General features: G+C 41.2%; 2 protein-coding genes across 5 annotated transcripts in view; one reads left to right on the top strand and one right to left on the bottom strand.

The window, feature by feature from the left end:
* LOC135094392 (uncharacterized) overlaps positions 1–2,642 on the bottom strand; it is a 4,658-nt gene extending 2,016 nt beyond the window's left edge. The window contains exons 1-3 of one of the 3 annotated variants that reach the window (XM_063994443.1): positions 2,288–2,642; positions 335–533; positions 1–15 (exon numbers count right to left, since the gene is read on the bottom strand). The exon at positions 1–15 is cut by the window's left edge and continues 163 nt beyond it. In XM_063994443.1, coding sequence (XP_063850513.1) covers positions 1–15; positions 335–457 — 138 coding nt within the window. In that variant the 5' untranslated portion in view covers positions 458–533; positions 2,288–2,642. Of the gene's footprint in view, positions 16–334; positions 534–1,329; positions 1,475–2,287 lie in introns of those variants that run through there. The other 2 variants (XM_063994442.1, XM_063994444.1) reach the window with 2 other exon arrangements.
* Positions 2,643–4,589: 1,947 nt separating this feature from the next.
* LOC135094391 (transcriptional repressor protein YY1-like) lies at positions 4,590–9,097 on the top strand. Of its 2 annotated transcripts, none has more exons than XM_063994441.1 (5): positions 4,590–5,116; positions 6,825–7,009; positions 7,426–7,584; positions 7,708–7,877; positions 8,605–9,097. In XM_063994441.1, the coding sequence occupies exons 1-5, from the start codon at positions 4,690–4,692 to the stop codon at positions 8,729–8,731; spliced, it is 1,068 nt and encodes a 355-aa protein (XP_063850511.1). In that variant the 5' UTR covers positions 4,590–4,689; the 3' UTR covers positions 8,732–9,097. The 2 variants fall into 2 exon arrangements, with proteins under 2 accessions (XP_063850511.1, XP_063850510.1); XM_063994440.1 differs by having other exon boundaries at positions 4,598–5,116; positions 6,804–7,009.
* The last annotated feature ends 1,806 nt before the right edge of the window (positions 9,098–10,903 follow it).

The raw sequence follows: 10,903 nt of genomic DNA, 5'->3' as shown, positions 1-10,903 counted from the left end.
CTTCTTCCCGGTCATCTGAAGAAAATAATCAATCAATAAATAAATACACATATAAATTAATGAACAAATGAGTCTTTATTATGCAGAGTAATTAAGTCTAACGTATCTTAACTTGATCATAACATTTAACGTTACTTGTACTGATATGATGGTGATGAAGAAGAGGAGGAGGAAGGAGGAGACGTGTTTATAAGGAGGAACAGGAGATGTGTGTGCGTGTGTGTGTGTGTGTGTATCGGGAACAGGCACAAAGACTTCAGAAAGCATAACTGGCAGACTGATACACACACACACACACACACACACACACACACACACATACATACATACACACCTTTTCAGCAGCAGTTCTCGTCTCCTGCATGGTGTAGGTGATGTCTTCAATCCATGAGGTGACGAGAAACACGCCACACAGAAGCACCAGCACCGCAAGTCTCCTTAACCTGTCCTCATCCATTCTCTCGACTCGGTCCTCTTGTCTCTCCTTCTGCAGTAGATGGTGGTATTTGTAAGTGGTGTTTTCTCTCTCGCCTCTAGTAGTAGCAGTGGTGGTGGTGGTGGTGATAGTAGTAGTAGTAGTAGTAGTGGTGGTGGGGGTGGTGGTGGTAGTCATTTGATAATTAAACATGTCAGTATTCAGATATATACGTAATTTTACAAACATACATACATGACACAAAATACAGCACACACACACACACACACACACACACACACCGTTACTCCAAGGTTGTCTAGTGGGTGTGGGGAGCAACACACACACACACACACACACACAGACCTTACCTCACCTCAACCAGTCTGAATTCATTACAGTTACTTTTACACTACAATCACATATTCTTAAACCACGTAAAGTAGTAAAGTATGTAATATTTTGTAAGATACGAAACACCAGGAAAAAAAATATTGTAAGATGGAGTATGTAGTTATATGGGGAAAGGATTGAGGGATGTAGGAGAGAGGAAGACAGGATGGCAGGATAGTTAAGAAGGATGTTTTAGGAATGTCATACATAATCTTATTGTGATTTCCTCCCCTTCAGTATTATGACTATATTCTGAAACACCTCTGCGCCGTACCTCAACAACATTCAAAAGGCTCAGGTTACACACGGCTTTAAAGGTGTTCTTATGGTTCTAGCGGCAGATTACCAAGATTTCTACATTAATAACCAGAAAAACAGCCTTAAGAACACGGCTAATCATCTCTGTGACCTTTGAAAATAGTCGTGGTGAGACAGCAAAGCGTTTCTGAGTACTGGCCTTGTACACAGCAACACACACCAATACACCTTGCTCTTAACACTCCAGGTCACTCTGCACTCACTCTGTCTACACTCTCCCCTCCACTAACACAACAGGCGACTGGGAACACTGCCACTCACGCCCACTACTGGCCTAAGCTTTATCTCTCACTGCTACACCACGTCTTGTGCACACACACACACACACACACACACACACACACACACACACGATAACTTAAGAGGCAAAAGCATATCAGTGTACATTTCAAGTCTTGTATATTACATTACACACACACACACACACACACACACACACACACACACACACACACACACACACACACACACACACACACACACACACACACACGTAAACTACTAAGAAGACTGAAAGGATATTGCGCTTGTGTTTCCTCACCCTCCCCTCCCTTCACATACACACCTTTCTTGTTCTGATATGACAAGGTGTTTTCTCAGGTTGGAAGTCAGAATATGTATCAGTGTGTGTGTGTGTGTGTTATATACAAGACTTGAAATGTACACTGATATGCTTGTGTCTCTTAAGTTATGGTGCGTGCGTGCGTGTGTGTGTGTGTGTGTGTGTGTTGCATCACCATAAACTATAAACAAGTGTCTGCGCATTATTCAGAGAGAGAGAGAGAGAGAGAGAGAGAGAGAGAGAGAGAGAGAGAGAGAGAGAGAGTGTACACTTTCACTATCCTCCTTCTCCTCAACTTTCGTCTTTCCTCAGTCTCTACTTTCCATTTTTTTTCATACCAACACTCACACACAAGTCTCTCAGCTGTACCGACACCAATCTAACATACCTGAATAGACAAACACACGTACACACATAACTAATACATAAAAGCAAGGCATTAATAAACTGATTGAGGCATGAAGGTGGTTTAGATATACCTGGCGAATACCTGTTAATTAATCTCTACCTGCATTAGTTGAGTCACTGAAGAGTAAAAAAACTTATTAAGTCTGGCCACTAACACCTCAAAACACCTGCAAACCAATCAGTCACCTTACCTGTAACTTAACCAAGGCAGTGTTCACCTCACAGATTCCACACACTTCAAGGTAAATGCCAAAACATTAACATTTTTTCTTCCCTTCTTTTTTTTTCCCCCTCGTCACATCAGTTTCTCTCTATCTCTCTCTCTTCCAGGTCTCTGTATGATAATTTCTCACTTCACCGCTACACTGTGTTGAGTATGGAGGTTTGATTCACATACTAGGCTTCTTTGGGAGGGCGTTGATGGGGAGTAGAGGGAGAGAGAGAGAGAGAGAGAGAGCTGCAACTGACGTGAACGCCACAGTGACCTAAAAGCGACTATCTCTCTGCCTCTCTCTCTCTCCGTCCTTCTCTTTCTTTCTCTTTCTCTATCTCTCTCTTCTCTCTTTGCTCTCCTGACACGTGGTAGAGTTGCCAATTGTTCCTTTTCCACTGACTCAAAGGACTGACTCAATTAAATTTCTTCTTTTGTTTCTTTTATAAATTTTCCGGTGTAATATTGTATGTTTTTTCATGATGTGTATCAGAATGTTCCCCAATGTGTGTGTGTGTGTGTGTGTGTGTGTGTGTGTGTGTGTGTGTGTGTGTGTGTCACTTAACATTCGTGCCTGTGAATTAATTAATCCGATTATGTTATCTCGAGCTATCTTCTCAAACATTATATAGTCACCCTAGAGTCAAGTACCTTGTTTTCCTTATATTATACTACAGCTAGATGTTTCACTTTACAAACATATACGTGTCTTCTCTCTCACCAGTAACTCATACCAATAATTTTTATACGGTAACTCAAAATTTTCTAACACTACTGCACTCAACAAGCATCTATGAGTCATCCTATACAAGCTCAGTAACTAATAGCTCCCTCCTCCTCTCATTTAAAACTATAGTTTTAAACTAAACTTTAAACTTTAAACTGTAGCTTGGTTCTAGTGACGTGTTAACATGATTTCTGCATTATTAACCGGAGATACAGTCTTGAGAACCCCGCCAGTCCTTTCTGTGGCCTTTAAAATAGTTGTGGAGAGAGAGCATAACGTTTCTTAATGCACACAGTGTTACATAAAATTAATATAAATTTCCCTCTCGTATCTGATAGTGCAGCTGTGTAGTAATTATCTAAGACTACGAGTAATGCTGTTGTAGTAGAGTGAATAATAAGGTTCTATAAATGCATCACTGTTTGAAATTAAAGAGCGTGAGAAAAAGAATGCAAAAAGTTTGTTGGTCTTCACATAATAGCTTCTGAATTCTTAACAATATCTCGTTTTCTCTTCAATGCAGTTATTATTGATATCTTTTATAAACTTCCCAGATAAACGTAGATACTAGCCTAGCATAGTCTTGCCATAGTTGTAAGAGTAATAGGTGCTGATATTAAGTTCACTGCAATGCTATTTCATTGGGCTAGTAGTAGTAGTCGTAGTAGTAATAGTAATAGTAGTAGTAGCAGTAGTAACAGAAGGCCTACTAGAATATGCTCTTTCTTATTGAAATAATAGCAGTAGTAAAAACAGTAACAAGATAATCAAATCCCTTTCAAATAGTTAATGCTTTACTGAAATAAAGTTATATATGTGTCACCACCACTGTTTCTATTGCACCATATCCACACAGCAAGAGTAATCATAAAAGCAGCAGCAGTAGTGAATAATAACAGCGATAGCAAGAGACGTAAAGCTTTACTCATTATTCTACCAGTACAGTACTAAATAACAATGGAATACACATAACCACAGCCTCCTCATCTTCGAAAACCAACCATACACTACCCGTAGTCTTTAAAATACTCCATACACCCTTTGTAAGTATGCAGTAAAAGACATATTATGAAAAATAATAAGATAAAATATTTTTGGTAGCAACACTTGATAAGGAAATGTGACGCCATGCGCTAGTCAGTCCACGATACCAAGAAAGTATTAAGTTAGCATTGATTTCTCGCAATACAACACACCATAAGAAATTTTGAATACGAGAAAAGTAATGGGGATTTGACAGGCATGTTTTGATGTGGGGAGGTATTGACATAATGCTGTAAGTTAGGAATGAAAAAGGTGAATATTATGATGGTGGTGGCAGTGAGGAAGTGAGGCAGACTGAGGTACCAAGTTATGGATATCTATAATATTATCTCCTCTTAAAACGAAGCTGTCAGGTACTCGTTAAATAGACTAGATATGCGCAAGAATATATTAGAAAGGTACTTATGAAGATAGAACTTTGTAGAGTACAGCGGTTATGACGTAAAAAATAAAATAATAACAGAACACAAGTGGCGGCGGATGGCTGAGTGGCGAGGGAGAGGGAGGGAGAGAGGGACGGGGAGTCTGTGGGAGAGGAGGAGGTGGCGGTGTGATCTCGCTCTCTCTCTCCCTCTCTTTTTCTCCTACTGTATCCCTTCCTTCCCGCTGCCATGTCGTCCTCTGATTTCGTGACGGAGGTGGAGGTGCAGCCGGAGATCCAGGAGGTGGAGATCGAGGCCATCCCGGTGGACATGCCCGTGGATGCGATAGAGACCTACGAGGGGGAGCCGATCATCTCCCTCCAGCAACTACCCGAGCCCGGCCGAGAGGAGATCATTTTCCAGACACAGGAGGAGGTTGTGGGCGAGCAGGAGATCCCATATGAAATTCCAGTGCCCGTTGAGAATGATGTGTGCGTTGAGTCGTCCCCAGGCCCTTCCAAGCGGCAGAAAAAGGGGCAGAAGAGAAGACGTGAGGTGATAGAGGACTTCACAGCGACCACCTCCCTGGGACAGAAATGGGAACAGAAGCAGGTGCAGATTAAGACGCTGGAGGGCGAGTTCTCCGTCACCATGTGGTCTTCAGGCGTCGACGAAGGTGAGTGCCAGTGTCAGGGTGTCGCTCTGTGCCCTGTGAGGCTTGGTGTCACTCAGGGCTTGGTAGGGAAGGGGACAGGACAAGGCAAGGTGGACTGGGGACGCGTGATCGATATGTCTCCGTTTGGTGGCTGTTTTGTGTGGTTTCCCTTGTCTGTGCGTGTCCGTGGGGCCTTGTTTTCCATTCTGCGGGAGTCTGTGTTTGTTTTTGTTTGGTGTCCGCCATGAAGGCCTGGGCGCAGCCATGTTAAATATGGCCTCGAAGTATGGCGGAAGGCGAGCAATGGCTGCCGACCGCCATGACTAGACGCAGCTCCTTCGTCGCTCTTGCCTTTTTCCAACTTGCACCCATTTTTGTGCCTCCCATGAACCCTTGACCCTCGCTAGGTCACGCCTGCCATAATGACCTTCCTTCCTACCCGTGTGGTGATCGAACAAGGGGTTTAGTTAATTAGTTAGAGGCATTTTGCTAGGTGAAGACACCCTTAGATTCCTGAGCCCCCCCATGACCCCTGTGTTACCAAGCTGGCTCATGGACAGTATTTCGCAGTTTTTCACTCAATACACTTGCGTTAGTATATCAAGGGGGTTATCAGGCATTCTAGCCATCGTGCATCATCGCTGAGTCATGGTCGTTTAATTGAGGAATGCGCCAGGAAGGAAGGAAAGCATAAATGGATGGGAATGATGCAAGCTGCTGGCGGCCATTTTGAAGTTTAGGGACGAAGTTGAAATATTTTAATGACATTTTCTGGCTTATATTTTAGTTTTAATGACCAAGAACGTTGTTAATTTTGACGATTACTTCTATATTAGTCGCTATTTATTTTTGGTTTGATTTGTATAATGTGCTGGTTTGGGGAATTCATAGAACGAATATTTCTGATTAAAGTATCAATGAATGTAGGAAGATAGAGAAAATTAATAAGAATTCACACACAGAACCCTGAATCATGATTTGTACAGGGAGCATTGATGAAATGAGGGAGTGATGTAGTGCGTTGTGGAGTAGTGCGTTGTGAATCTGTGAATGAATGAACAAGCGAGTGAATGGTTGAGTGCAGTGAATGAATGAATCAGTGGGTGACCTTGACCCTGCCAGCCGCATGCCGCCCCACCTGCCTCGCCTCCCCTGCATCACTTAGCTAATGAATGTGAGAAAGCCATATATATTGTAGCCAGATAGACGTATCACTAATGGAAAAAACCCTAAATTTCTATTAAAATACATATGAAGGCCAAATGAATGTAATTGTTTAAATTAAAGGTTAAAATAAACATGAATTGATATAAGAATATAAATAATGGTCAGATGAATAGTCTATATACAAAAAAAGTCCTAAATTACCATAGAAATATATGTATAAGTTATTGTTAGATTAAGTATTTTAGGTGAATGAAAGGTGTTATAGTTGTAGTTTTAAGTTGTAAATAATGTTGATATACTTAGTCTCAAGTGATAAATGATGATGATGATAAACTGTCTATCTAGTTTCAAGTGATAAATGATGATGATGATGATAATAATCTATCTGTCTATCTCTTTCTATATATGACCAGACAAAGCACACCACACATAAGTCATTCACAGTCTTATCCCCGTCAGTTGCTGGTGGAACAGTTTGCTGAGCCAGACAAGGGAAAACAATAACAAATGATAATAGCAACAACAATAATAATAACAGTAGGTAATGAATGGTGCTTTCCAGATGAGCTGAGTAACCCTGAGCCAGACCCAGACTACACTGAGTATATGACGGGTTCCAACAAGAAGCTGGCAGGCATCCCCGGTGTGGACCTCTCCGACCCCAAGCAGCTTGCAGAGTTCGCCAAGATTAAGCCCAAGAAAGCCAGCAGTGATGATATAGCGCGCACCATAGCCTGTCCACACAAGGTAAGGGTGTCTGTCTGTGTATTACTGATGCTTGGAGTGGAGTGAGTGTAATTAGTGGGGAAAAGTTGAGATGATTTGGTTATATAGTAAGGAAAGAGAATTAAGAGGTTTGCATGGGCCAATCTATTAAGTATTACAGATGAAAGTGATATGCAAATTTTTAGAGTAAATATAAGGTACTCAAATTTGGCAGCCTTAAGAAAAATGTGTGAAAATTTGACTTGTTTGGTAGAATGATGGCTCTCTCTCCCTATTCTCTCCCTCCTCTATCTTTCAATTCCACCCCCCACCTCTGTTTCTCACTAGAACACATTTTAAAAGGGAACTCATGAAAATTAAGTATATTCATCAATAAAATTCTTGATTCTATTAGCAACTTTCTCAGTCCCAACACTAACAAATCTCCTATCTTCCAGGGCTGCAATAAAATGTTCCGTGACAACTCCGCCATGAGGAAACACTTACACACACACGGCCCACGCGTCCACGTGTGTGCAGAGTGTGGCAAGGCCTTCGTGGAGTCCTCCAAACTCAAGAGACACCAGCTGGTACACACCGGAGAGAAGCCCTTCCAGGTATGACAGGCAGTGTTACTGACCTTTCTTGTGTGTATTAAGTGTAGTTGCCGAAACATTACAATGCAGAGACAACACACGCACACATACACATACTGACGCCTCCTCCTCCTCCTCCTGCAGTGTACGTTTGAGGGGTGTGGGAAGCGGTTCTCTCTGGACTTCAATCTGCGCACCCACGTTCGCATCCACACAGGTGACCGGCCCTACGTGTGTCCCTTCGATGGCTGCAACAAGAAGTTTGCCCAGAGCACCAACCTCAAGTCACACATTCTGACACACGCCAAGGCAAAGTGAGTCTTGGCTTGGTGTGGCCCTTAGTTCAGTTTCATTTTCTCTCCTCTCTTTGTCTCTTTCAAATCACTTCAGTAAATATTCAGCTTTCACTTTATTTTTGTCTCTCTGTCTCTTTCATATTGCTTCAGTAAATGTATTGTTCTTTTTGTTCAAACTTTTCATTCCCTACTTTGCTGAATTCTCAGTTAAGTATTATAAAGTTTATGAAAACATCCGTGAAATGAAGATAATTTTGTATTAGAGCTTTCTAAAAGTAGTTAGCCTTTCTTCTTAAATTAAAGCTCTCTTATATCTGTCTGTCTGTTTATCTGTATACAAGACCCAATACTGTATAACACTGTATTCCAGCATACTACATCTCTCTGTACAATACCCAACACATAACCTGCATATTCTAACACACAACCTGCATAGATCCCTCTTCCCCCTCTATTTCAGTCTATCTCTGTCCTATGTGTCTCAATCAGTATATGTACATTCCAACACATTTCCTATATAGATCCCCCTCCCCCTCTCTTTCAGTCTCTTTCTGTGTTTCCATCTATCCATGTACATTCCATTCCAACACACTACCTGTATAGATACCTCACTCTTTGATGTATCCATCTCTGTACAAGACCAACTCTGTGACTAGCACAGCCTGTATTGATCTCTCCCTCCCTTCCCTTTCCTTCCCCTCCCTTTGTTAATCCCATCCCCTAACAAAAAACTTCCCCATTGCAGGAACAACATGAGAGCAGCCACCAGTAGCACTCCACAGTATGAAACCGACTACAACTCAACTCAGCAGTATGTCCAAGTAGAAATGCCCTCACCAGATGACCAGCAGTTTGTCATCTACACCAGCTAATCCCTACAGGAGGAGGAGGAGGAGGAGGTGCAGGCGTAGGATGATATCTTCACCGGGAGGGGGGAGGGAGGGAGGGGATTGGGTAGGGAATAGATTTAAGCCTGCTTGTGAGATGCAATATTTGTGTCTCTGTGGTTTTTGAGGATTTACTGTGTTTATTTGTGTGTAAGTATGTGTGTGTGTGTGTGTGTGTGTGTGTGTGTGAAGATGGATCCTGTGATTATATATAACAGTTGACTGAGAAAACCCACTAGCTGGTAGGTCTTTCCATACATGTCATGGGATGTAAAAAGCTTATTCTCTTAATCTGCTGTTTGGTTCAGTTCACTACAAGTGTCTGCAGTAAATAAATTTCTCCCTTTTTCAGATTTTGTTTTACTGTTAGCCTGTGTTACTCTTCTTTTCAGTTAAATATGATTGTCTGTCTGTCTATCTCTATAACAGGCTGGTAGTCCCCACACAGGGCAGCCCAGACAAGGCACTACACACACACACAAACATACATACACATCATTTACACTCTGTCCTGTCAGCTCCTGGTGGGAAGGGACAGTGTTGCGGACCACTGTACTATGTCCCAAATTATCATTATTTCTGAATGAAAAACAAGTCTCTCTCTCTTGTGGTTATTGTTCCTCCCTCCCTCATTTCATTTACTTATCATTAGTGCTAAACGAAAAAGCAAGAATGGAATAATTGCTTTATAATTAGATGTTAAAAGATGACAAAGGAATAGAGCTAGGAGGAGGATGAGGTGTGTGTATTAGTGACTATAGTGGGTGGCCACTGTGATATGGATGAAGTTTGAATGGGTGTATCATGAAGACCGATAATAGTAAATCCAACATCCCTAATGAGACGGGATTAAATATGAGGGAAATGAGTGTTTACTGTCCTCTCTTTACTTACTTCTATGTTGTTTGTCCTTCCTTGTTTCCTCTCATTTCTGTTTTCTTGTCTTGTTTTTTCTTCTCATTTCTTTATTCTCCTCTTCTCTTGTCTCTCCCACTTCTTTAATCTCTGTTCTCTCCTGTGTCTTATTTTTTCTCTTGTATCTTCTTGCTACTCTCCTATGATGCTTCTTCGTTCTTCTTTCTCGTCTTGTTAGCTTAATTTTATATGAAGAAAGTATGAGGGAACAGTTTCAATAACCATATGCTTTACAACTTGTCATGGAGTTATAGATGCAGTATTATTAACAAACAAAGATGACAAACTTAACATGGCTGAGAGATCAATATGAGGGAACAATTTCAATAAGTACCCAGCTTTTTCATGGCAATTTTAGTTCTACATATATAGCAGAAAACAATGATGATAAACTTAGCATTCACAATAAGAGAGATCAATGTAAGGGAACAGTTTCAATAATCACTTAGCTGAGTAAGTTTTGGTTCCATAGATGCAATATTATCAAAAAACAGATTAATGATGACAAACTCAGCATTCCTAATAAGACAGATCAAAATAACCACCCAGCATTTTGTGACAGGTTTGGTTCTATAGATACAATATAAAGGAAACGATGCGGATAAACTTTGCATCCCTAACAAGGCAAGTCACAGTAACAGCCTGAGGGCACAAGACCATTACCAGCATTCAAGATCACTGTTCTCTCATCTCAAGTGTTTTTAAAGGCCACAGAGATGATTAATTGAGTTTTCACAGTGTTTTTTGCCATTTATGATACTGAATACTTGTTAAACTATTAGTACAATCACAAAAAACACTCTGAAAATGCCCATAGCATCTTGTAGCAGGTTAGAAAAGGTTGAGGCAAGATGCTGCAGTGTTTGTGAGTTCAGGGGCGTGTAAGGTGGAGGGAAGGAATGAGTAACACCTTCTGTCTTTATGTACAATATATCGCCCATGACCAGGCAATACTTATCTTTATTATCACTTCTGCTCCAACAATTGTCCATAATACATAGCAGGAGATAAAAACATTCGCTCTTTCTAAGCATCAGAACGAAAAATTTAAATGAACAGTAAAGGAAAAAAAAGGAGTGAGAAACAATTTTTGGAGGGATACACACACACACACACACATACATATAGGCCTTGTTTACAGAAAGTAATAAGCAGTTGACCTAGAGAGAGAGAGAGAGAGAGAGAGAGAGAGAGAGAGAGAGAGAGAGAGAGAGAGAGAGAGAGAGAGAGAGAGAGAGAGAG

This window comes from Scylla paramamosain, chromosome 45 (genome assembly GCF_035594125.1).
Source record: "Scylla paramamosain isolate STU-SP2022 chromosome 45, ASM3559412v1, whole genome shotgun sequence".
NCBI lineage: Eukaryota > Metazoa > Arthropoda > Malacostraca > Decapoda > Portunidae > Scylla > Scylla paramamosain.
This window is presented reverse-complemented; position numbering and strand designations above follow the sequence as displayed.

What these genes read in the sequence shown, in the direction of transcription:
- LOC135094391 (XM_063994440.1), top strand. Translation starts at nt 4,690, where the DNA reads ATGTCGTCCTCTGATTTCGTGACGGAGGTGGAGGTGCAGCCGGAGATC. An exon ending in CCATAGCCTGTCCACACAAG is followed by an intron (nt 7,010 to 7,425) that starts GTAAGGGTGTCT and finishes CCTATCTTCCAG; the next exon opens with GGCTGCAATAAAATGTTCCG. An exon ending in CTGACACACGCCAAGGCAAA is followed by an intron (nt 7,878 to 8,604) that starts GTGAGTCTTGGC and finishes TCCCCATTGCAG; the next exon opens with GAACAACATGAGAGCAGCCA.